Raw genomic sequence first — 26707 nt, 5'->3', positions numbered from 1 at the left:
TTGTTGCTAGTAGACCTGTCTTGTAGGAAATGTTAAAAGAAATTCTAGGGACTTCCTTGGTGGTGCAGTGGATAAGACTCTGTGCTCCCAATGCAGGGAGCCTGGGTTCGATCCCTGGTCAGGGAACTGGATCCCACATGCATGCCGCAACTAAGAGTTTGAGTGCTGCAACTAACAGTTTGAATGCTACAACTAAGGAGCCCGCCTGCTGCAACTAAGACCTGGTGCAACCAAATAAATAAGTAAATATTTAAAACAACAAAAAAAGAGAAATTCTACAGAGAGAAGGAAAATTATATTGGTCAGAAACTCGATCTACACAAGAAAGGAAGCGCATTGGAGAATGAATAAATGAAGGTAAAATTAAAATTTTTATTTCTCTTATTCTTAATTGATCTAATGGCTAACAGTTTGTTCAAAATAATAATGGCAACAATGTGTTCAATAATATGTGCTTATGTGTATATATGGGCATATATATAATATATATATATATATATATATATATATATATATATATCTTTCTATATAAATTTCAAATTGAAGTATAGTTGATGTGCAATGTTTCAGGTATACAGCAAAGTGATTCAGTTATACATATATGTGTATATATGGGTATATATATAATATATATATATATATATATATATATATATATATATATATGAAATGAATGACAGCAATGATACAAGGGATGAGAGGGAAGAATTAGGAATATTTTGTTATTATAACATGCTTGAGCTACCTGTGAAGTGCTTATTTGAAAGTGGACCTGGATTCATTGTAAACATATATTGCAAACTCTAGGGCAACCACTAAAAAAAATTTTTTTAAAAGAAGTATCATTGATATGCTAAGAAAGGAGAGAAAATAGCATCATATAAAGTGTTCAATTAAAACCATGAAAGTCAGAAAAAATGTGAAAGACAAAATAGGAAAAAGAAAAAGGGCAACAAATAGAAAATAGCAACAAGTAGGTAGATAGTAATCCAACCGTATCAATGATCACCTTAAACGTCAGTGGTCTAAATATTCCAATTAAAAGACAGAGATTGTCAGAGTGGATCAAAAAACAAGACCCAAATATGGTTGTCTCAAGAAACCCACTTTAAATATAAAGAAATGTATAATTAACAGTAAAGATTTGGAGAAAGATATACCATGTTAACACTAGTCAAAAGAAAGTAGGAGTAGCTATATAAATTTCAGACAGAGCAGACTTCAGAACAGTTCAGGAAAGTTACCAGGGTTAAAAGGGGCATTACATAATGATAAAGGGGTAAATACTCCAAGAGGACGTAACAATTCTTAATGTGCATACTCCTAAAGTGTCAGGCAAAAACTGATAGAACTGCAAGGAAGAATAAATGAATCCACTATTATAACTGGAGACTTTAACACAGCTCTATCAGAAATGGACAAATCCAGCAGGCAGAAAATCCGTAAGGGCATAGTTGAACTCAGCAACACCATCAATCCACTGTATATAATGGACATCTTATGCCCTACTTCATCCAACAACAATAGCCTACGCATTCTTCTCAAGCTCACATGGAACATTCACCAAGATAGACTACATTCTGGACCATAAATACCACGTTAACAAATTTTAAAGACTAGAAATCATAACATGTCTGCTGTCAGATCACAATGGAATCAAACTAGAAATCAGTAACAGAAAGATAGCTGGAAAAATCCCCAAATACTTGGAGATTAAACAGCACCCTTCTAAATAACACATGAGTCAAAGAAATCTGAAGAGAAATTTTAAAATATTTTGAACTCAGTGAAAATACAATTTATCAAAATTTGTGGGATGCAGTGAAAGCAAGGAAATTTATTATATCGAATGTGTATATTAAAAATCAGTAATCTAAGTGTTCACCTTAGGAAACTAAGAAATGAAGAGAAAATTAAATCCAAAGAAGGAAATAAATAATATCAATTAAAGCAGAAATCAATGAAATTGAAAACAGGAAATCAATAGAGAAAATTAACAAAACCAAAAGCTGGTTCTTTGAAAAGATCAACAAAATTGATAAGCCTCCAGCCAGACTAACTAAGTAAAAAAGAGAGAAGACACAAGTTACTAAAAATAAATGAGGGCACGTCACTACAGATGCCATGGAAATTAAAAGAATAATAAAAGGATGCCATGAACAACTCCGTGCCCATAAATTTGATTAAAAATGACATACTGGGCTTCCCTGGTGGCGCAGTGGTTGAGAATCCGCCTGCCCATGCAGGGGACACGGGTTCATGCCCTGGTCTGGGAAGATCCCACATGCCACGGAGCGGCTGGGCCCGTGAGCCATGGCTGCTGAGCCTGCGCGTCCGGAGCCTGTGCTCCGCAACGGGAGAGGCCAAAACAGTGAGAGGCCCACGTACCGAAAAAAAAAAAAAAAAGAAAAGACATACTTAGGTGTAAATCTAACAAAATATGTACAAAATTTAGATGAAGAAGACTGCAGAACTCTGATGAAAGATATCAAAGTAAATAGAAAGATATTCCATGTTCACGGATTGGAAGACTCGACATTGTCAAGATGTCTGTTCTTCCCAACCTGATCTATAGACACAATGTAATCCAAATCAAAACCCCAGGAAGTTATTTTGTGGATATCAACAAAATTATTCTAAAGTGTATATGGAGAGACAAAAGATCCAGAATAGCCAATACAATTTTGAAGAAGAAAAAGTTGGAAGACTAACACTACCTGGCTTCAAGGCTTACTATAAAGCTATAGCAATCATGACAGTGTGGTATTGGCAAAAGAATAGACAAATAGATCAACTGAACAGAATAGAGAGCCCAGAAATAGACCCATACAGATAAAGTCAAATTATCTTTAACAAAGGAGCAAAGGTAGTCTTTTCAACAAATAGTGCTGGAACAGCTGGACGTCCTTCACAAAAGTTCATTCAAAATGGATCACAGACCTAAATGTAAAATTCAAAACTGTAAAACTCCTAGAAGATAACATAGGAGAAAACCTTAGTTATGGTGATGCCCCTTTAGATAAAACACCAACGCGTGATCCATGAAAGAAAGAATTGATAAGCTGGACTTTATTAAAATTAAAAACTTCTGGAGAGTGGCCAAGATGGCAGAGTAGGAAGACACTGAGCTCACCCCCTCCAAAATTACACCTAAATTACAGCAAAATTACAACTATTTACAGATCAACTATCAGTGAGAACGACCTGAAAACTAGCAGAAAAGATCCTCTACAACTACAGATATAAAGAAAGAACCACAATGAGATGGGAAGGGAGGTGAAGATGTGGTATAGTCAAGACCTATACCCAAGTAGGCAACCCACAAATGGGAGGATAATTACAATTACAGAGCTTCTCCCCAAGGATCAAGGGGTCTGATCCCCACCTCGGGATCCCCAGCCTGGGGGTCCTGCACTGGGAAGACCCTATGAATATTTGGCTTTGAAGGACAATGGGGCTTTCTTTCGGGAGAGCCAGAGGGCTGTAGGAAACAGAGACTCTGCTCTTAAAGGGAGCACACAAAATACCACGCACTCTGAGACCCAGGGCAGAAGCAGCAATTTGAAAGGAGCCTGGATCAGACCTACTTGCTGATCTTGGAGAGCCCCCCCCCCCAAACTATACTACAAAGCTACAATAATCAAAACAGTATGTTACTGGCACAAAATCAGACACATAGATCAATGGAACAGAATAGAGAGCTCAGAAATGAACCCACACTTATATGGTCCATTAACCTATGACAGAGGAGGCAAGAATATACAATAGGAAAAAGACAGCCTCTTCAATAAATGGTGTTGGGAAAACTGGACAGCTACATGCAAAACAATCAAACTGGACTACTTTCTCATACCATATACAAAAATAAACTCAAAATGCATTAAAGACTTAAATGGAAGACTTGAAACCAAAAAAATTATAGGAGAAAACATAGCCAGTACATTCTTTGACGTTAGTTTTAGCAATATATTTTTTGCATCTCTCTCCTCAGGCAAGGGAAGCAAAAGCAAAAATAAATAAATTGGGCTGTATCAAACTAAAAATTTTTTACACAGCAAAGAAAACTGTCAACAAAAGGCCACCTACTGAATGGGAGAAGATATTTGTAAATGATATATTTGATAAGGGGTTAATATCCAAAATATACAAAGAACTCATAAGACTCAACATCAAAAAAACAAACAAACAGCATGATTAAAAAATGGACAGAGGACCTGAACAGACATTTTGTTTTTCAAAAGAAGATATACAGATAGCTAACAGGCACATGAAAAGATGCTCAACATCACTAATCATCAGGGAAATGAAAATCGAAACCACAATGAGATATCACCTCACACCTGTCAGAGTGGCTATTATCAAAAGACAACAGGGCTTCCCTGGTGGCGCAGTGCTTGAGAGTCCGCCTGCCGATGCAGGAGACGCGGGTTCGTGCCCCGTTTCGGGAAGATCCCACATGCCGCGGAGCGGCTGGGCCCGTGAGCCATGGCCGCTGAGCCTGCGCGTCCGGAGCCTGTGCTCCGCAAATGGGAGAGGCCACAACAGTGAGAAGCCCGCATAACGCAAGAAAAAAAAAAAAAAAAAAAAAAAAAAAAAGACAACAGACAACAAGTGTTGGCGAGGATGCGGAGAAAAGGGAACCCCGTACACTGTTGGTGGGAATGTAAATTGGTGCAGCCACTATGAAAACAGTATGGAGATTCCTCAAAAACTTAAAAATAGAACTACCATACAATCCAGCAATTCCACTCCTGGGTATTTATCCAAAGAAAATTAAAACACTAATTAGAAATGGTATATGCACCCCCCCCCATGTTCATTGCAGCATTACTTTCAATAATCAAGAGACGGAAGCAACCTAAATGCCCATCAACAGATGAATGGATAAAGACGATGTGGTATATATATATAAGGGAATATTACTCAGCCATAAAAAAGAATGGAATCTTTCCATTTGCACCAACACACATGGACTTAAAGGGGATTACGCTAAGTGAAATAAGTCAATCAGAGAAGGACAAATACTGTATGATTTCACTTATTTGGGGAATCTAAGAAACAAAACAAATGAACACACATAACTTAACAGAAACAGAGTCATAGATACAGAGAACAAATAGGTGATTGCCAGGGGGTTGGGGAGGAAAGAAATAGCTGAGGGAGATTAAGAAATACAAACTCCCAGTTACAAAATAAATGAGTCATGGGTAGGAAATGTACAGTTTGAGGAATATAGTCAATAATTACCTAATATCTTTGCATGGTGACAGATATTAGCCAGACTTACAGTGGTGATCATTTTGAAATGTATAGAAATACAGAATCTCTATGTTGTATATCAGGAACTAACATAGTGTTGTAGGTCAATTACACTTCAAAAACAAACAAACAAACTGACAGAAAAAGAGATCAGATTTGTAGTTACCAGAGAAAAAGGGTGGGGGGAGGGGGAATTAGATAAAAGGAGTCAAAAGGCACAAAGTCCCAGCTATAAGATAAATAAGTACTAGAGATGTAATGTACAACATGATAAATATAATGAACACTGCTGTATAAATGAAGCTTGTTAAGACCGTAAATCCTAAGAGTTCTCATCACGAGGAAAACTTGTTTTCTGTTTCTTTAATTTTGTATCTGTAGGAGATGATTTGAGTTGATGGTTGTTTGTGAGTCAAATCTCTGTGCTTTACACCTTAAACTTATACAGTGCTGTATATCAATTATATCTCAATAAAACTGAAAGAAGGAAATGTAAAACTTCTGCTCTGCAGAAGACAATGTCAAGAGAATGAGAAGACGAGACACAGACTTGAAGAAAACATTTACAAAAGACGTTTCTGATAAAAGACTGTTACCCAAAATATACAAAGAACTCTTAAAACTCACTAATAATAAAATAAACAGCCCAGTTTAAAAATGGGCAAAAGACCTGAACAGACACCTCACCAAAGAAGACGTACAGATGGCAAGTAAGGATATGAAAAGATGTTCAACATCTTATGTCTCAGGTCTCCACCCTGGGTTAGCTTTTCTGCTGGGACACCCAGACAAACCCTACCCCTCAGGCGCGCCGAGCTTGCTTGCTGTCGGCAGGTCTGTTATTTACTAGTCCCCTTTATCCTGGGGTCTTGGATCTCAGGGGAAGGGAGCCTCTGGAGAATCTCTTTGGAAGTCCTCAGATTTCCTCGAGTTTATCTGCCACCCAGAATGTAGGTTCTCTGTATAATTGAACAAATCTCAAGGGCTTGGCCAACTGCATCACTGATGCGATTTTAGCAGCAGGTGAAGTTCCCCAAAGAGAAAAGTTGATCCCAGTTGGCAGTGGGGAGAGAGGGGCTGTTATCTGGAATGAGAGTTTCAGATGAAAATCTGTGGTTTGGGGCTGAGAGAGATGGAAAGGGGCCCATCCAATTAGGGTTGGGAGCTGCTGGGGCCTGAAAGCAGAGAAGTTTGTCTGCTCCTTCAGCTCAGCAAAGACAAGAAAGATCAAGGGCTCTGGAATCAGTAAGGAGATGGCAGCTCTTATCTCCAAGCTTCACTGGCCTCACCCAGAAAGTGAGTGTCTTTGAGGATTAGAGAAAGCCTTTCAAAGTGTCCCAGGCTGGCCCTGGGCTGGGTAGTCACAGCAGATTTGCTATTCTTTTTCCAAGAGGGGCAGTCAAGAGGGGGCAGTAGGCAGGTAGCGGATCTCCCAAGGAGAGTGAGTTAGGAGGCACAGAAGCCCTGCTGACTCCATCCTTGGTTCTTGACACCAGGGTTGGTCAGCAAGGTGTCAGGCCCAGCCATAGTCAGACAGGTATGATGGAAGTGAGAAGAGAAAAAACCCACGACAGGGTCCACAAGCAAATGGTGCCTTGGCCCTAAAGGTGTATTCTTCTGTGCTATTTGGTGCCTACAGAGATCAAAGTTTGCAGTGGGACATCACAGGGGGCCTCCCAGAACAGGCTCCTGAATATGAGCTCAAGTCTAATCCCTTTTCCTGGTCTTGGGGACCCTCTCAGCCTCATCTCCCTGATCTCCACTATGTACCCCATGATCTAGCCATGCTTGAATACAGCATACCTTTCACTTTTTTAATTGAAAAGATGACATAACAATACTACAGACATTCTCAAAAGGCGGTAGTGAAGGGTGACGGAGGACAAAAATACTATCAACTCATCACAGCACAATCAGCATGTTTTCGTTTTGCATGTTGGCTTCTAATTCTTATACTCAGTACAAACCCACTTTTGGCTTCTGACGGACCTAGGAGTGATCTTTAAGCACAAGAAGAAATGATGCAACACAGCATGCTGGAGCTGTTACCTAACCCCTCTGATGGTGGGCCTCCATGCAGCGTGAGGGATTCAGGTTAGCCATAAGGGAGAGTCCTGGAATGGCTTCCTAGGGTTATAGCTTGAATGTTCTTCTCTTCTGGTCACTAACAGTGCATAACCCAGATGGTTTAGAGCAATGGTTCCCAAACTTTAACTTGAATCAGAATCACCTGCAGAGCTTATTAAAACTCAGTTTGCTCCCCTATTCCCTTGCTGAGTTTCGATTAAGTCGGTCTAGGCTGGGGCCCAGGAATTTGTGTTTCTAACAAGTTCCCAGGTACTACACGTGCAACTGGTCTTGGGGCCATTCTTTGAGTTCTGCTGCTTAGAGGCAGGGTGATGAACCTGTTGGGGAGCAAAATTTGTGACCCCAAAATCTGTCTCCTTGGGGCTTCCCTGGTGGCTCAGTGGTTAAGAATCCGCCTGCCAGTGCAGGGGACACGGGTTTGAGCCCTGGTCCGGGAAGATCCCACATGCCACGGAGCAACTAAGACCGTGCGCCGCAGCTACTGAGCCTGCGCTCTAGAGCCCATGAACCACAACTACTGAAGCCCACACACCTAGACCCCGTGCTCAGTAACAAAGAGAAGCCACCACAATGAGAAGCCCGCGCACCGCAACAAAGAGTAGCCCCCCGCTCACTGCAACTAGAGAAAGCCCGTGCACAGCAACGAAGAGCCAATGCAGCCAAAAATAAATGAATAAATAAATAAATCTAGTTAAAAAAAAACAAAAAAGTTAAAAAAATAATCTGTCTCCTTGGCATGAGGATTAATTTAGGATGATCTCTAAAAAATTTTTATTGGAGTATATTTGATTTACAATGTTGTGTTAGTTACAGATGTACAGAGGATGATGATTTTTAAGAAACAGAAGACTCAGAAGTTTTTCTTTTTAGCTCCCCCTTAGCTGCATAAAGATTTTAGTTAAAGGGCCTGTTCCCAGAATAGAGCTATAAGCAGAGTTATCTGCAGAGAATACGGGCTAGGTGTAGTGGGGGAAACTCAGCATGGCCTAGAGATCAAAGTCCACCCTGTGTCCTGTTGTCTCTATATGACCCAGCAAACATTCATTTGCCAAACATTTGCTTTTCCATCTCCATGTGCATTGCCTTCCTCCCCTTTGAAGTCCCAAACCAGTACCCCCAACATCCTCTTTTGTCTTTAGCTGAGGATGGTATTTAAGATGAGGGCTTCGGCCATTTAGGTGAATTTTTCGGTTCTCCTGGGCCTCTCCCATGTATACATGTTATTAAACTCCTGTTTTATTTTCTCCTGTTTATCTAACTCATGTCAATTTAATTCTTATACCAGCCAGAGGAAGCTAGAAAGATGGAGGAAAATTCCTTTCTCCCCGACAGTTGGCATAATCAGCAGGATTTCCCTTTACTGGCTGGATACTACTCTCCCTGAAGCTGCTGCGGCTAAGGGATCCTGGGACAACTGACAGAAGCCACAGGTGGTAAGAGTTCTTACCTGTCAGTCAGTCTCCCAGATCTCTGCTTGCAGGGTCTATTGGAAGCGATAGTGGTAAGAGCCCTTTATTGCTTTTCTAAAGTTAGATTAACAGGAGAAATATTTATGGAGCTAGTTCCTTGGACCCAGAGACTCTTATTTTGAAAACAGGCAGAGTACTCTTGATTTGTTGATCCTTTTCCTCCCAAAGATGGTTATTGTTTTTCTTTATCTCTCTATTGTGTTGTTTGTCATAAGAAGGAAATTCCATAGGGTAGGACGCAGGCATAGGTCCATTAAGCTTGTTGTCCAGGCTGGCCCGGCACACTGGTGAGTTTGCTAGTCTCATAAGAAAAAGAAAACGAAAAAAAAAAACTGGATGAGTTTTTTCCTTCCATCTTATTATAAATCCTGAAGAGCTTGGTTTGCTGACCAGTGAGAAAACTCTCTCTGGTCTCTGCCATCAGAAGGGTACACATACTGGTATGCATTTTGCAGTCAGATAGACTGGGATTCCAAGCAGCTGTAGCCAACTGGTCAGAAGCCCGGGTAACAACCCAGGCTTCTGACTGGTGTCTCTTTGTGTGTCCATGCCAGCTCTCAGGGGAGTTTGTCATAAAGGGTCCAGTCCATAAGGGGCCTTTGTTGTTCAACCTTTGTTGCTTTATTCGTGATGCAACAAAAGTCTCCACTTTCTTAGGCTATTTTGGGGAGTGAAATTTCTGGATCTTGTTAGGGCTGTGTCCTTTACGTGCTTGTGGGATGCCTCTTTCATCCACGGTTAAGGCATAAAAAGACTTATTGGTTTGTGTTGCTATTAAGATACTATTCGTCAATAGCAGATGATGGATCCTTCGAATTGGAAAAACTTCTAAATTGGTAACTTTTTTAGAGAACTCTCATTGTAAACAGATGTTTTATTGGCACCTGTGGAAAGACCAAATTAAAAGGTGGAAACAAAAAAAATATAATGGCTAACCCTAATAACTCCCTTAATTAAAAAACAAAACAAAACAAAAGACATTTGGGAAACCTGATCAAATTTGGTGTCTCAGCTTCCCCTCATGGGTCTTACAGATGCTAATAAAAGCATTCAGTTAATTAACAAGAGAATGGGAGGAAACCAAGGGGAAAGTCAAGGTACTCTTCCCCAAAAGGTAGAAAGTGTTAAAGGGTTGTTAAGAAGGTAAATAAAGCAAATATTGAAAGTTGCAGAATAAAGAGGAATCAGAAAGACTCACGGGACTTGTCCCAGCAGGATGGAAATCTTCAGATGGCTATTAAGGAATGGGATAAGTAAAATGGACATTGATGGGATTAAAAGAAAGGTTTCTAATACAGCACTGTCTAAGATTAGGTGGGCCAAAGGGACGCTCTTTGGTCCCCAAAACATTAAAGGGCCCCAAACAAGTCCTCTCTACTTACTTCAGTTTGGAGAAATTTTTTAAACTGGAAGGCAAAAATTACAATGTGAAACCTAACCAACAATCACTTGGGGCAAGAATTAGGTCGATTAATTGAGTTCAAGATTGACAAAAGGGCCTGGGTCCCTTAGCTCAACCCCTCACTGCAGACCCAAAGCCTTTTACACAAGAGTGGGGAGATGGCAGGGGGATGGAGAGAAGTTTCTGGAACTCCTTGATGCCAGAACCTCACAAGCTGTGGTACCAAAACCCATCAGTGGAACCCCGACTTGGGCTACAACAAGATTGAGAAAAGTAAAAAGTACAAGAGTTGATAAGATTATAAAAGTCAGAATGTTTGAGTGGGTGTTATATGAAGAGCTTAAACAACGTTGCTGGAATGCTTTATGGGAATGGATGTTATGTCTGGCCAGGAACACTTCTCCCACCCAGTGTTTGTAAGACAGAGACTTATTGATGGGGTCCTAATGGAGGCTATGGTCAAAGGTATAAGAGTTGATGAAATTGAGGTGAAAGCTTGTAAGAAAATTGCAATGTTTGAATGGGCTTTATGTAAGGTGGTTATGTCTCTTTTGCCTGATTGTATTGTCGGGGTAGACATTGCATCTCCCTGGGGAATGTTTCCACTGCTTGGTATTGTAAAACAAGGCACATAAATACACCCTTTGGGCAATGTTAATTAGACATGATAACGAGAGTCAGTAGGGTTGCCTGAGCCCACACAATGTGAGATGAAAACTGGGGGCCGATACTGGGGCCTGATAGGAGCAATGGTGGAGGCTTTTTGCCCCTCGGGTGAATTGGTCTGGGGTTGACTTGAGCACTCATAAAGAGGGCCTTTACTGAATACCTTGTGCAGACTTTTTGAAGGCATGATGCATTGATCTCTGAAGTTCTAAAACATAGAAATCTTTTGATTTCCATTTTAATTGGAAATCTTCTCCCTGATATAAAGAAGCAAATTAAAGAAAATATGGTTGGATGAGCAGATCAGCCTTTTGATATCATTTAGGCAGTAGCCCAGTTCTTTGTGGAATTGAAAGCAACTGTCTTTGTCTTGTAAATCTCTACAAAATCAGAAATGTAAGCACAGCCCACAGTCACCTGAGACTGAGCCTGGGGAATCTATCAGTAGGACCTGGGGGGAAAAAAAGGGAAAAAGATCTTTTCAAAAGTACTAACTGGACTTCCCTGGTGGCACAGTGGTTAAGAATCCGCATGCCAGTGCAGGGGACACGGGTTCGAGCCCTGGTCCAGGAAGATCCCACATGCCGCGGGGCAACTAAGCCTGTGCACCAAAACTACTGAGCCCGTGAGCCACAACTACTGAGCCCCTGCACCAGAACTACTGAAGCCCGCGCACTGTAAGGCCCATGCTCCACAAGAGGAGCCACTACAATGAGAAGCCTGTGCACCACGACGAAGAGTAGCCCCTGCTTGCCTCAACTAGAGAAAGCCCACTCGCCTCTACTAGAGAAAGCCCGAGCGTAGCAACGAAGACCCAACGCAGCCAAAAAAAAAAAAAAAAATTACTAACTGCTGGAAGTGCTCCCTCACCCAAAATCTAATTCACAGCTTCTTTAATTAATATTATTTGTCAAGGACAAATACAAATCTTAAACGTCTTTTCCACGTATAGTAAGAAGCCTTTGCCATCTGAGTGGATAAACTTAATGCAACTGATGTTTATGAACTAGTGAGTTTTATATTGCTATACCTGATTCATGACTAAAGTCTTAAAATGAAAGCTATGAGGCCTCTGGTTGTGTCTGTCTGCATATCTATGCATGTATCTTATAGATAGGGTATTTTTCTACCTTCTGATGGCATTGCCAAAAGTAACTTGTAGAAGGACTCTAATTGGCTTAAAAGTAAGCACTTTTGAATTAAATATTTCTAAATATAACAGACTAACCCAAAGATTTTTCGAGTTCACATGATCTAAGATTAACCTTTAGTAAATAAAAGCAAATTTAAAGTTACTGTTTTAATTAAAATAGGCATGTCTTTAGAGTTATCAGCATTAAATATAAAACTTTTATTCTACCTGGGTTTACTAATCAAATAAGTTCACGTTATGTCTGTTACGAAGTTTATCAGCAAGAAGAATAGCTTGGGATGATAGTTGACTTTAATGTCTCATGAAGTTTTCATGAGTACTCTAAACATAATTGTTGGTAACAAATTATTTAGATAAATATTGATATAAATGGGGTAAGACTTAAAAATAACTTCGAAAATCTTTTGGTAATTTAAAACTTTAGAGTTTTTCTAAGGTAAGTTAAATGATGAGAATTCATTGAATGTCTAGATCATTTCAAAATAAGATAAAATACTGAAATATTAATTGCTAAACAAGTCTAAGTTTACCTACTTTTGTCTTCTTATTACAAAAAAAAAAAAAAAAAAACCTAAAGATGTTTGGGTCTATTATACATTATACATTATGAAATGTATTTTAAAAATACTGGTATAACAAACAGTTCACAATTGCTTACTTCTTAGTTTTCAGTAGAAATTAAGTTTTCTAAGGGTTAAGAATTCTAATTAATATACCATAAAACTACTAAAATAAATAAGGAAAACATCTTCATATGTAAGGAAAATGTTTAAAAGGTATAAGGAATGGGAATGCATTTTGTTAAGGGAAAATAAAGCGAAAAGTTAAAAAAGGGCTTCCCTGGTGGCGCAGTGGCTGAGAGTCCGCCTGCCGATTCAGGGGACGCAGGTTCGTGCCCTGGTCCGGGAAGATCCCACATGCCGCGCGGAGTGGCTGGGCCCGTGAGCCATGGCCACTGAGCCTTGCACGTCCGGAGCCTGTGCTCTGCAACGGGAGAGGCCACAGCGGTGAGAGGCCCGCGTACCACAAAAACAAAAACAAAAACAAAAGTCTCCCATCAGGCAACCACTGGACTGGACTTTGACCTACTAGTGACTCTAAATCATTATGAGAGATCTCATATAAATGACCATTTTCCTTCTAATTTGACTTTAGGCAGGTTGCTTAACCTCTCTGAACCTCATTTTCTTCCTCTGTGAAATAGGGGCAGTCAGCATTCTTGGAAGAACGGAATACCTGACCCATGGTAGACAATTCATAGCGGTAGCTGGAGGTGTCCTTAGCATCTCCCTCCAAGGAGTTTACAACCCGGCAAGGGCACTGACACCTCTGCTGGCACCATCAGCCATCCTACACGGTGCTAAGGTGTGAGGGCCCAAGGTGGGGAGAGGACCCTGTGGGCTGAAGGCTGGGAGGGATGAAGCCAGTGGAAGGGGAGGCATCTGGGCAGGAAGACCGGCGGGAACAAAAGCTGGGAGATGGGGACCAGCTTAGTGCTGGTTTGGGGAGACTGCTCTTGAAGTCGGCAGCAGCAAGCCAGGGTGTGATAGGAGCAGAGGGGGGCTTCTGACCCCGGCGTCCCCAAAGAGGGGGCCCTCAAGTCCTCCGAAACAGTTTGCAAAATTGTTTCATACATGGATTTTCCTGGGCAAGAATCCCTAGTTTCATCAGAGTCTCCAAGTAGTCTGGGGCCATTACGAACCCCTGGCAGAGGGAGGTCACATTAGCCAGATCCAAGCAAACCACGACTCCTGACTGAGGCGTCTACCTGAGAAGTAATAGGGAGCCACGCGGGGGCTTTGAGCGAGGAACCGGGGTCCCACTGGGTAGCTTTTGAGTGAGCTCCTCTGATTGCAGAGCCAACTGTGAAGGGTTGTGTGCAGTTCCACACACACACACACGTACACACGCGCACACACACGCGCGCGCACACACACACACACACACACACACACGTGCACACGCATGGCTGACTTACGTGAACTGACATATACGTTCAGGGAAAACAAAAAGAGAGAAGGCCAGCCAGTCCTCTAAGTGGTTCCAGCATTCTGCTCCCGGTCCTGGACCCCGGGCAGCGAAATGGGCCCCTGGAGATGCGGCTGTTCCTACCTCAGGCCTCAGTTCCCACGGCTCTCGTGACACCGATTCCAGCCTCAAGCCCCCTCCCCAGCTGGTGCCCCTCGCAGAGCTGGGACCCGCCCACCCCAGAGAGAAGCTGGTGGCGGGCATCAGTCTCTACCAGGCACCTTCTAGGGGAATTCTCCAGAGTAACTGGATCACAGCAAATTGGGGCCAAAGCCCAGACTTTACATCTAAATCCCAGGTCACAGGTGACTTCACCTGTGAGCGGACAGCTTCGCCTGAGGGCAGGCAGGCAGGAAGGTGGGAGGGCTGGGGACACCTGGAGAACAGCAGAGGGAGCTGGGGTGTTTGGCCTGCTGGAGAGAGGATTTGGGGGGGCCTGAGATCTCAACAGCTTCCTGGGGGAGGGGCACAGATACCCTCCTCGGCCGCATGATAGACAAAAGCAGGCCAGAATGCAGAGGTTCTGGTTCAGTGTGAGGAAGACCTTGTTCTCCTCAGAGCTACTGCCCAGGCCTGCGAGGAGGGAGCCCTCGGACACAGGGAACGGGTCAGGGTCGCGGGAGAGGTTTCTCGAGTTCCGTCAGGCTGACCACAAGGCCACTCCCAGACAGTCCAAACAGTCTCATGCAACTTAAGCCTGCCCTAGTCTTATCCCCCGCCCCAAAGGCATAGATTGCTAAATGAGGAAAAAACAAAACAAAAAAAACCTCCTGGAAATCAGGAATCAGGTCTTTCGTATCTGCTTTCCCAGCAGCTAGTGGAGGGAAACCCACTGCTTGGTAAATCCTTGTTGAATGAATGACTGTATGAATGAATGAATGAATGGATGCCGTGCTTTATTAAAGCAGTGATTCTTCCAAGTTTAGAGGCATCTAAAGGACCTTCCAGACAGCAGCAATCACCTCAGGGGCATCTTAAAGCGCACAGTGGGGCCCGCCCCAGGGCTCCTGATTCAGGAGGTCTGAGATGGGTTAGAGAATCTGCATCTCTGACAAGTTCTCAGGCAATATTGCTGCTGCTGCTGCGGGGACCACATTTGAGACCCTGGACTAGCGGGTGGGTTCTCAGCGTCGTGGCAGAGGCTGGTATGGGGAGATGGGAAGGCGCCTTCCAGACAGCAGGAATCACCTCAGGGGCATCTTAAAGCGCACAGTGGGGCCCGCCCCAGGGCTCCTGATTCAGGAGGTCTGAGATGGGTTAGAGAATCTGCATCTCTGACAAGTTCTCAGGCAATATTGCTGCTGCTGCTGCGGGGACCACATTTGAGACCCTGGACTAGCGGGTGGGTTCTCAGCGTCGTGGCAGAGGCTGGTATGGGGAGATGGGAAGGCGATCCAGGAGACAGGAAGGTTCCTGAGCGTTGAGCCTGGAGACAGCAGCTGAGATGGGGCTGGTGCTGTTGCAGGTCCCCCAGCCAGCCAGCAGCTGAGGTCCTGGGGCCCCTCGCTTGTGCGAAGCATCTGCATCCAGAGCCCCTCCCTGCCTCCTTCCTGTCCTTCTTTTACATTGTCTTGCACCCTTTCTGCTCCCTTTTTCCTTCTGCCTCTGTGTCTGTCTCCCTCCTGCACCGCCCCCATTTCTCTCCAACACCTCCCCGGATTGGTTTGTTATCCCCACTTTACAGAGGAGGGGGCTGAGGCCCTGAGAGGGAAGGTGGCTTGCCCAAAGCCACACAGCTAAGAGGCAGAACTGAGTCTAGGCTCTCTGACTCCACACTCTGAGCTCTTCCTGATGTGGCTCAGTAGTTTCCTAGTTTCCGGCAATGCCAGGGTGCAGGAGAGGAGGGGAAAGGGGGAGTCGTGCAGCTAAAGTGACATTTTCAGGGTAAATGGTCTGCCCTAAAGGGGCCCAGAGAGCCTTCTATGCTTTCTTTACACTTCCTGGATCTGAATTGGAAAAAAACACTCAGAAGGCCGCCTCACACATGATTCCTGATTCATACAGACACAAAAGACTGAACCCAGCCAAACAAGTTCACGCAGCCCCACGCTTACCCTCTGGGGATGGAAATTCTCCTTCCACATTTCCACCCAGTCTTCATAAATATATTAACAATGTACCACTCTTATAAAGAAAATAAAAGGGAACATCATTAAACCAAAATTACAAACACATTTTTGTATAGCCCCTCCTCTGGGCCAGGCCCAGCCTTGTTCTGGGAGATAATGAGGGGTAAAGAACCCAGGGTCCACGGGGGCAGCGGGGGGGTAATTTCAGGAGCTGGGCTAGAACTGTGAGCACTGCTTGTGGGGACACAGAGAACAGGTGCTTGGCTCATTCAGAGAGCTCAAGGAAGGCTGCCTGGAAGAGGTGGCACTGAACTGGGTCTTGGAGGGCGAGTAGGATATAAGGAGCCAGGTGAGAAAGGGTGGGAAGGACCTTCCAGACAGCAGGACTCACAGAAGTGAAGGTGCAGAGACACGAAGCAGTGCGTTGTGCAGGGGATAACTAGAGTCTTCCTACTGGAGTTCACTGGGTCACTCCATGGAGACCCCTGGGTCATCAAGAGATGCCGGACAGAACTGTGGCCTGAGTTTTGGTGAAGTTTGGCTGGTTAGGAGCGGAGGAATGTCCCTCAACCCTGTTCTGTGTGTTGCTTATAAGAAGGGCCTTCCATATTCAGCGGATGTGATCATGACTGTAGCAGGAGTGGGCACCATGTTGAGGAGCCCAGGGAAGGTGGCCACCAACATCCAGGGCACACCCTGCCCACTCTGGCCCTTGGCTGTGCCCCAGGGGTTTTACTTGAGGGCAAAACAAATTGTTGGAGGACGTTTCCCAGAGCTTATCAGGAGCCAAGAGCTGATTGATGACACCTTACAGGAGGGACTAAGGATGGATGGATGGATGGATGGATGGATGGATGGATGGATGGATGGATGGACAGACTGCTGGTAGGCTGGCTAGCTGGATGGATGAATGAATGGCCTGATAGATCAATGGATAATAGTTGGATGGATGATACAGAGAGGCAGGAACATGACTTCTGGCCTCATCCTGGCTACCATTCTCTTCCAGCACTTTCACCCCACTCCACTTTCTTTATATTTTTTACATTGAGGTATCGCTAGCAGAGTAAAGCACATAAGCTTCAGTGTACAGTGGGTGAAGTTTTACACACGTACACACCCATGCAGCCACCACCAGGGTCACAGTGCAGAGCAGTTCCAACTTCCCGGGAGGCCCCTTTCTCCCACTGTCTCCCACTCTGAACAGCAGCGTCGCCTGAAAATCAGCCCATTATGCGCCAAGCATGAATCAATAGTGACCACCCACACACTCAGCCTTGACACCCAGAAGTCATCCTGGGGCTCCCTTCCGCATCCACAATGAACTAGGCCCCAGGCCCTGCCCCCTCTGCCCACTTCAGTCCCCTGCCTCTCTCCTCCTGCCCCACTGTCTCGGCCTGGACTGGTGTGGCAGCCCCCAGGCCCTGTGTCTCCAGCCACTCCCCGGTCAGTCCTCCTCCCCGCCCCACCACCTCCTCTTGGTGGGGCCTCCTTGAAGATGGTCTGGTCGTTTAGGGATTCCTGGGAATTTGCAGGCAGTCACCGTTGGCCCAGCTGGTCCCTGTGGCTCTTGGGCGCTGAGTGCCAGCCAGTTCCTAAGCTGTTGACTGACCTCGTGCACCCTGAGGACCCCCAGGGCCCTGCTGGGACCCAGAAGGATGTGAATGGTGGGAGCAGGCAGTGTGCTAGGGGGAAATGGCCCTGTGGTCCCAGGAGCCTTGCCCCACAAAGAGAGGATATGTCCCAATGGAGAAGAAAACTGGGAGAATAAAGTCCAGACAATTGACGGAAGATGCCATTCTGGGCTGGGTACCCCTGGGAAGGGACTCTTGGACAAAGGCCTTGCCTGGAAATGCTCCGGGCCTCCCTCCTACCTTGGGCCCCAGGGAAGAGTGGAAATACAGGTTCTCAGGCCAGGTGCGAGTAGAGACAGGTCCTAGGTGATATTTGCCAACACTTTCTCCCTTGTTCTGAAAAGTTTTCAGTGAGTGCTCCCCACAGCCCCTGGCTCGGCTCGCTCCTGCTCTTGTCACCTGTGGTCCTAGTTGCCCCTCCCCCAGGAAGTCTTTCTTGAGCCACTTCAATAAATGGGGTTGGGGGCCCCTGCTCTGTGCCCTGATCCCCATGGACTGTGCCTGCCTGATCAGTCGTCTAGAATGTGACGCCCCCGGGAGTGTGGGGGGCAGGGACCACGTCACATTCACCACTGTATCCCTGGTTCAGGTCCTGGCACAAAGCAGGTGCTCAATAAAACTTTGATGGGTGATGGAATGAATGAGCAAATGCCTGAGCAGGAAGATGAGAACCTTCCTCTGGTCTGTCGTGATCCACCTGCTCTAGATCCTTTTGTCTCCTTCCTTTGTCTGTAGAGGAGAAGGAGGAGGTTGTGCTTGACTTCTGCCCCTCAGGCACCATCTTCTCTCCTGTGTCTTCACCTAAGACCCACCTTCCTCAGGGAGACCTGAACTGCTCAACAAGGGACAGACACGTTAGTGGCTTAGACAAGTGGTTCTTTGGCACCTTGTTTTTGGAGGGAAATGGAAGAAAGCAAATCAGATCACTTTTTAAAAAAAATCAACAAGTCAAAGGAAGAAAGCTCTGGGCTAAAGACCAGGGGACCCAGCCCTGCCAATAATAATCCACCTCATTTCATGAGCACCTACTGTGTGCCAAGGACCGTGCTAGGTGCTTTACTTGCATTTTCTCTCTTTTTTTAAATTAATTAATTAACTTTGGCCGCACCGTGTCTTAGTTGCGGCATGCGGGATCTTTAGTTGCGTCGTGCAGACTCTTAGTTGCGGCATGTAGTCTTCTGAGTTGCGGCACGTGGACATCTTAGTTGTGGCATGTGAACTCTTAGTTGCAGCATGCATGCAGGATCCAGTTCTGGGATTGAACCCAGGCCCTCTGCATTGGGAGCACGGAGCCTTACCCACTGGACCACCAGGGAAGTCCTGCATTTTCTCATTTAATCCTCACAACAACCTTCTAAGGAGGCATTGTTATTATCATCCACCTCCCCATTATACAGATGGGGACACTGAGGCACAGAGAGGTTTAACACACCTGCCAGGAAAGACCCAAGTCAGATCTGTCTGATTCTAAACCACTCTGCCTGCTGGACCCAGGATGCGGTTGCATTTTCTCCGTGGCTCTGCTCCCTCCAGATTCTCCCACAACCGCACCGGGTAAAGTCTAGAAGGTGACTGAAGCAGGGCTAACAGAGGCTAATAGTGAGGAGGAACTCTCAGGAGGAACAGGGGCCTTCTTGGCACAAAGGCCATTGGCAGATAATGCAGAGCTGGGCAGGGCTAGGTTGGCAAGAAGTAGCCAAGCTGCCCCTGCAGAAGTGAATCTTTAGCGTCTGTTAAGAAAATGCAGATTTCCATAAAAATCATATTATACAGTTACATGAAGAAACAGCCCAAACTGTTCAAAGTAGCAGCTTCTGGGGAGTGGATTGGGGAGCCCATGAGGTGTGATGTAGGACACTGTTACTTTTCACTATGAGTCTTCCAGTGGAGTTAGTATTTTTAAACAACATTTAATTTTTAAAAAAGAGACTGTGTCAAGTCAAACGTTCTTTTTCCACTTATAAATGTATGTATTTCTTTCTCTTTCCTCCCCCTCCACTGCTTCTATCTCTGCCCCATTTCTTTCCAGGAAGAAAAAATGTTGGGCATCCTGGTGCAGCATGGAGTCTGGAGCGGAGTCTCGGGCACCCTAGGCATGGAGGTGGACAGGCTGCCCTTCCATGGCACTCACGCCCAGATGATCCAGAAGCTGGTAGACGTCACCATGGCGCAAGGGCGACCATGCGCATTACAGGCATGGGGGGTGCGTACTAGACGGATCTAGGGAGTTCCCTGAGGGCCCCGACTTTCTTCTACAAAAGCCTTGCAGATAAATACTGGCCCTAGGTGAGCAACGTGCTCCACACTGGCCTGGGTCACGGAGTGCCCACCTCCTGGGTCGGGGTTGGGGGCGGCGGGTAATGCAGGTGATGTGGACCAAGTAAAACAGTCCTCTGGGGTCCCCAGTTGTGGCTTTTATTCCTAAGTGCCAGGAGGCATTGATTTCAACCTCCTCACCCTGGCTTCTTCAGGCCACCCACGCAGTCTGCTCTGAGAGTCTTCTGACCAATCACTAATGGGGACGCCAGTGAGCAATGAACTTCCAGGCAGACACAGAGGGTCCTGAATAACCCCCCAGGCTAATTAAGAAACAGCAAAATGTACAAATGTGTAGTGTATATTACGAAGCTCTGGGGCTTCACTAAAGGTTTACTCATCACCACCACCAACAAAATATTTATACCTTCGAAATGCTCTCTTTTTCAAACAACATTCTGTTTATTTAGGCAAAAGATTTATCTCCATCCATCACTTCCCCTGTGCCCCTCCCCCTCCCTTACCCCCTTACATCCTGATCCCCCCGCCGCAGAGCCTGACACTTCTCCCACCTCCTTCCCATCTGCTCACCCCCGACTCCAGAGCCAGACTCTGCCCTCCTTGCATAGAAGGGCAGCCACATTCCCAGAGCCCGGGGGTGGGTCAGGACCTTCCGGGGCTTAGATCACTCACGGAGTCCTCTTGGACAATTCATCGGTTTGCCCTTATCTCCTTCACAACTTCCCACTGTACATTCCCCGACAAAATCCGAAGCAGAATCGCTGACCACGTCCCGTTACATTCACGTACTGAACCAGTACAGTATCTTGTGCTGGATCATCTAGATGGGGTAATGTAAGCAGCTTTTGGCAGGACAGAGCTTTTGTCTTGTCACGTTAGCAAAATTATATTGTAACTAACCTTAAACCAGGCACCCCCTTGCTCCACTCATCTCTGGCCCAAGCACACCTTTCAAATCTTTTGCTCACACAATACCATGCCCAAGATATTGGTTCTTTCTGTAGATCAAAGAAGTAAAAATGAAGAATAATTAACAGACGACCAGATCTCTTCTCTAGCTTCCCCTTCAGTGATCTCAAGAACAAACTATGTGAACGAGGTAGCATCTAAAGAAAGATGACTAGTAGTCAGCGAGCCTTTCACGCAGTGGGAGATGTCAATGAGTTTGATCCCCTATCTCAATGATTAACTGAGATGACTTTCCCTTTTCCCTTTAAAAACTTTCAAGGCCAAGCAGAATCTTTGGTGCTGGTTTTGGGGACACTAGTCCACCTTCTCCCCAGATTGCAGGCTTTCTGATTAAAAGCAACGTTTTCCATTTCTACCAACACTTGTCTCTCGAGTATTGATTTTTGAGCAATGAGAAGCTGGACCTGAGTTCAGAAATAGTAGTCCATGGGCTTCCCTGGTGGTGCAGCGGTTGAGAAGAGGCAGGGGACACGGGTTCGTGCCCCGGTCCGGGAGGATCCCACATGCCACGGAGCGGCTGGGCCCGTGAGCCACGGCCGCTGAGCCTGCGCGTCCGGAGCCTGTGCTCCGCAACGGGAGAGGCCACAACAGTGAGAGGCCCGCGTACCGCAAAAAAAGGAAAAGAAAAGAAATAGTAGTCCTGCTTCCCAGCTCTGGCCCCAAATGTTTATTGTGCCTGTTTTATTTCCTTAAGCATGTCAAGTTTGATTCTTTTAGGGGCATACGTTGTAAAGCGTGGAACACGTACTATAGAAATTAAATTGTACACTCAACAGCAAAACCTAAGTGTGTAGTTCAATGATCTGGGGTTAACTTCCAATTCTCCTTACACACGGTGTGGTGAAGCCTTTGGCCAGATGTAGCTGGGGTGGGTGCTGTCCTGACATCCCTTTGTCATTCTGGTGGGGAGTCCCCACCTACGTGTCTGTGCTGCTGCTGGTGTGGCATCAGGGCCACTGTAATGTGCTCACCTCCTTCTCCATTTGTGGCCTCTCACAGATCCGTGAACCCACCTCAGCTCTAAGCCTCACTGACCAGGTCTCCGCCAGTTACAGTTTGTGTCCCTGACTTGGGTCTGCAGAGCTCCGTGTAACGGGGGCCTCTGATTGAGAGTGCATCCTGGCATTGCTGAAATCTTGATGGCTAGAGAGAGATGAAACACCATCTGCTAAGGCTCCCAGGACTTTTCTGACTCATATTTCTGGGGAATACACACTAATGGGCCTTTGGTTTTGCAGTAGTAATAGCAGAATTCTATTCTGGCATGAAGAAGCTTGAAGCCTGACTGTAACAGGCTTCAGTTACTGAAGATAAACTGTAATAGGTTCTCTTCCCTGTGGACAGAAGTTTATGGGGAGAGATTTAAGTCATTTGGGAAAGAGGCTAAGACCTGGGTGGAGCCCAAAGAAAGCTGAGAGTACAGGTCCTAGTTCTGGAGCAAAGCATTCAAAGGTCCCCCTGCAGGGAGAGACAGGCCTGTGGCCCTGCGGCAGGGGCTAAGGTGCAAGAAAGGGCCAGGAGAAGATCCCTTAGCAGGATCCAGCCCAGGGACCACTGGAGCTCTGAGCTCTAGGATCCAGTTTTATGTTTTTCTGTCTACAATATGATTCCCGCTTAGGCCTTTAGTAAAGTTTTGCTCAAGTTCACTCTAGTCTTGGCTGTCCTTTGGGGAAGGCCTGTGTGCACATTTGAGGCAGCATGGTAGGTAGGCATGGCTCTGACCTCGAGAAGCTGGTTACAGGGGGACAAGAGGTGACCTACAGGAATAGTGGGGAGGCCCAGGGTGAGAGATGGGCTCTGGTATCCACCAGGATGGATTCCTGAGGCGTGTGAGCATTCCTGGGCATTTCTAGGAATACTGAGAGAGAATCCTGGTAAGCAGTACCTGGGATACTCTGTGGGTGTTCAAGGGCAGGCTGGAGACCTTGGGCACATCAAGGTGCACATGCCCCACAGACCCTGCAGGTGGGATTAGAAGTGAAGTGAGCCAGGAAAGGGGTCAGGCCTCCTTAGCCCCCGGCTATCCTCTGGCCAAGTGCCCCCCTCATCGCTCAGCTGGGCAAGGCAATCCTCTGAGGTCATTTCCTGCCTCTCATTGCACAGGCCCTGCTGACCGCCAGCGCCCTGCATTCTACTACTTTCTGCCCATTCCATGTGGGTTCCACTGGCTCTACAGAGTAACTCTCAGATTCAAAAGACCACTGCTCTAGGCAGGACGGAAGTGTGGCTTAACAGCAATTCACATAAACTCAGTATATGTCAGTGATGTGATGTGCTTGCCAGAAAGGCCATTACGCCAGTAGGAGCACAGTGAGGTAAATGGTCCCTTTCTCCCCAGCACAGGCTGGACAGACTGTCTCACTTCAGATCCAAGCACCACAATTGAAGAAGTGGGCGTTGCTCAAACCCTAAGTGGAGGCGGCTTGAAGATCTGTATGTCAGAGGCTGGCTGGATGCTCACTAATTCTGCTTCCTCTTCCTGCATACATAGGAAAGCTACATTTCCCAGCCTCCCTTGTAGTTAGGTTGGGGCCACGTGACTGGGATCTGGCCAATAGAATGTGAGTAGCAGGGATACCAACTACTCCCAGACTTGGCCATAAGCCCCCTGTGAGATTCTTTTTGTGCTGCTTCCCCTGCCTCTGTGGATGGAAGGGGAAGAGCCCGAGATGATGGACCCTCTTGATGAGCAAATCCTGAATCACTGCCGTCACTTGGGAAAAAGACTTGCCAGAAAGTAGCTGCTCGTCGGACTTTGCATGAACAGGAGATAAACTTTTATTGTTTTAAGGCAATGTGATTTGGGGGTATATTTGTTACTGCAGTATAACCCAGCCCTGTCTAATACAAGCTTGGAGATTTAACACTGAGAAGTAGGATATGAGACTTTTCTTCAAATACCAGTACCTAAAGGGTCATGTCTTTCCAGAGGCCAGAACTAAGGCCAGTGGGAAAAGTGGTTCCACTTCGGCTCATTAGGAGTTAAGATTTTCTGCCCAACCTTGGAATAACTTGTCTTGGGTAGTAGTCAACTGGTGTCATTGGTGGTACTTGCAGAGAAACTGGGCTGTCGTTTTGGGGAGATATACAGGGGATAATTCATAGGGAAGGAATTGGAGATCATGACCTCTGCAGGACTTTCTAACACTGATAGCTAATGTCTAATCTACCAACGTCTTTCTGATAGTTGTTGAATTAAAGCAAATGGAATTGACACACCATTTCCCCAGAGCACTGGGCACCATTGTGACCCCAGGGTTCTTGCCATCAAAGACCGTCATCTTGCCAGATGAATTCCTGGAGGCTGCAGGATCACGAGCTGCAAGAAGCACATTTTTCAGAAAAGCATTGAACCAAGGAGGTCCAGATTCTGGCTCTTTCTTGGTTGTACCAGCCAGAGAAAAGCTGCAGGTGGGGATGTATTCTGTGCTGAAAATTTCTCCCACACTTGTCTGGCCAAACCACAGACCAGTGTGTACAAACAGGAAGATGAGCCCTCATCTTACTAAGCAACAGTGGTGAATGAGAAAGGAAGCTAATTGCTTTTGCCACCTTCAGTCCAAACCAGATGGACCTTTTCTTCCACCTTTTATCTTAGGAAAGAAAGGAGTCTTAATCCCCAATAGTATTCTTATTTTGTCTGTTTGGAAGGGTCCATTCTTCCAGAGCACTCCAGGGCTCCAGGAATCTGACTCCAGGGAAGGATTAAGTGACTAAAACCAAATTTACGTTTTAACAGGATGCATTTAATCTTTCATGATAAACATGGAGGTGCCACTGTTGAGAAGATGCTCCAGCTTAAGAAGGCTGATCACTAAACGTGGGGCTCCCCAAACACAACCCGAACAGTAAGAAGAGCCCCCCAAGGGGTGCGTACAACAGGCCTTCCTGCTTTGGCAATCTTCACTAGTGATGAGGGGACTGATCAAGCCCTCCCTCACTGTGGGGAGCAGCTATTCGGGGGGTAGAAGGGGGTCCTGTGACCAAGGACAGGGAATGGTATTTCCCAAACCGCACGGCTGAGTTCTGTCTTCAGAGGGGAGGTGGCCAAATTAAGTCCCAGAGTGGATTAGCAACAACGTGCTGCAGAGCTCAAGACACTTCATGAATCTCAAGAGGAAGAAGGCCCTACTTCATCTGAAGGCTTCATCCTTCTTGGCCACTACTGGATAATCAAGGACAAATCCCCTAATTGCTGTTCAAGTTTTCTCTGAGAAAAGGTCAATCCCTGGACCTTCCTGACTCTGTTGGGTATTTCATGGGCCCTCTAGATCCCCCTGGTGTTAGAAGACCCTCCCTCCCCATAAGAACTGCAGCACACTCCAGCTGTGGCTGGTTACTTTGCTTTATTTGCAGACTCAAGTTTGCTACATAAATCCATTGCATGGTCCAACACATGTATACTTGGCATAAAAGAGAGGACAATACAAAAATACAACTCTTGATAGGAAATGGAACTGCCCTCAGCTCATGCCAGTTTATCCCAATGGGGATGTCCATGTTTAAGATCAAACCAGGAGGAAATTTGGAATGAGGAAGCATGGAGGTCTCAACCAGTGTCATTGCCCTTGTAATATCCTGGTCTGGGGCTGGGTGGCCTTTTTTTGGCTACCTGCAGACCTGGTCAGTTCCTCCTCCGTGAAGGGGAAGAGAACCTCCCCAGGTTATAGAAGGCCATCCAGAAGGAGCTAGAGCAAGCCCTGGAACCCCACTTCCTTAGGGCACACCCACCCTGGGCTATCAGTCTTTGGACACCTCTGATGGGAGGATTAAGAAACTCAGGGTGAATCTACCTCTGGGAGAGGGGAGGGGAGACATGAAGAGAGACTGAAAAAAATATTCTCCCTGGCAGCCCTTTAACAGATTCCAGAAATCTTTTACTGACGCCAGCTTCTATCTTCCCATCCCTGGTCCCTCCCCGGGCTTGAGCCCACCTAGCCTCTTAGCTGTGAGAGCTCAAATCCCAGGTCTTTGGGGGAAGTCAGAACCGGCTCCAGCCCACCGACCAGGAAATCTGAAGGGCTAGCATTTCTAAAAAGGTGGGCAGGTCCCTGGAGGAGCAAGAAGCTCCTCTGGTCCTTGGTATACCCCCCAGGCAGAGGCTTAATATGATTGGGCACGAAGCTGCAGGAGAGATTGGGCACAAAGTTGCAAGAGCCCCGTCACCAGCCTTCCAGGACAGAACAAGAGATGGCGGTCAGTACCCTGGTCTGCATGTGGCCCGTGGGCCCACTGTCACTCTCCAGGTGGGTGGGGTGGGACATCTGGCAGAGGAGCAGTGCTGAAGGGCCAAGGAGGCAAGGCGAGCCCAAGGCCCCCTCCTCTTCTTGTCACAGGGGCTATTTAAACCACAGTGGAGCTTCACCCCGGGGGCTTTGGGCTGAGAGATAACAGAGCATGCATCTCCATGTTGTTCGTTTTGTTCTAAGAACTTGGGGAGAATGTCATGCTCCTCTCTGAGACTGCTAGGCACTCCAGTCTGTGTGGCAGGGGACACTGCCAGAAGTCACATGACCCTAGCCTCAGTGGCTTGGGGCAGAGCTGTCATGGAGACCCTGGCATTTTAACCATGGACACACACACACACACACACACACACACACACACACACGCACACAAAGTCGCAGGCTTCCGGGTCTGGTGCTTCAAGGCAGATAGAAACAGAAGATGAATTGAGGCGAATCTGTGTAGGG

The 26707-nt window shown here is 46.0% G+C and overlaps 1 protein-coding gene across 1 annotated transcript in view; it reads left to right on the top strand.

Annotated features, from left to right (window-relative positions):
• Nucleotides 1–19992, top strand: part of DGLUCY (D-glutamate cyclase) — a 49013-nt gene extending 29021 nt beyond the window's left edge. Inside the window, 2 exon segments of the mRNA XM_007472379.1 lie at nucleotides 14155–14282; nucleotides 19798–19992. Of these exon segments, the coding sequence (XP_007472441.1) occupies nucleotides 14155–14282; nucleotides 19798–19992 (323 nt within the window).
• The last annotated feature ends 6715 nt before the right edge of the window (nucleotides 19993–26707 follow it).

This window comes from Lipotes vexillifer, unplaced genomic scaffold, assembly GCF_000442215.2.
Source record: "Lipotes vexillifer unplaced genomic scaffold, Lipotes_vexillifer_v1.1 scaffold751, whole genome shotgun sequence".
In the NCBI taxonomy this organism is placed as follows: Eukaryota; Metazoa; Chordata; class Mammalia; order Artiodactyla; family Lipotidae; genus Lipotes; species Lipotes vexillifer.
This window is presented reverse-complemented; position numbering and strand designations above follow the sequence as displayed.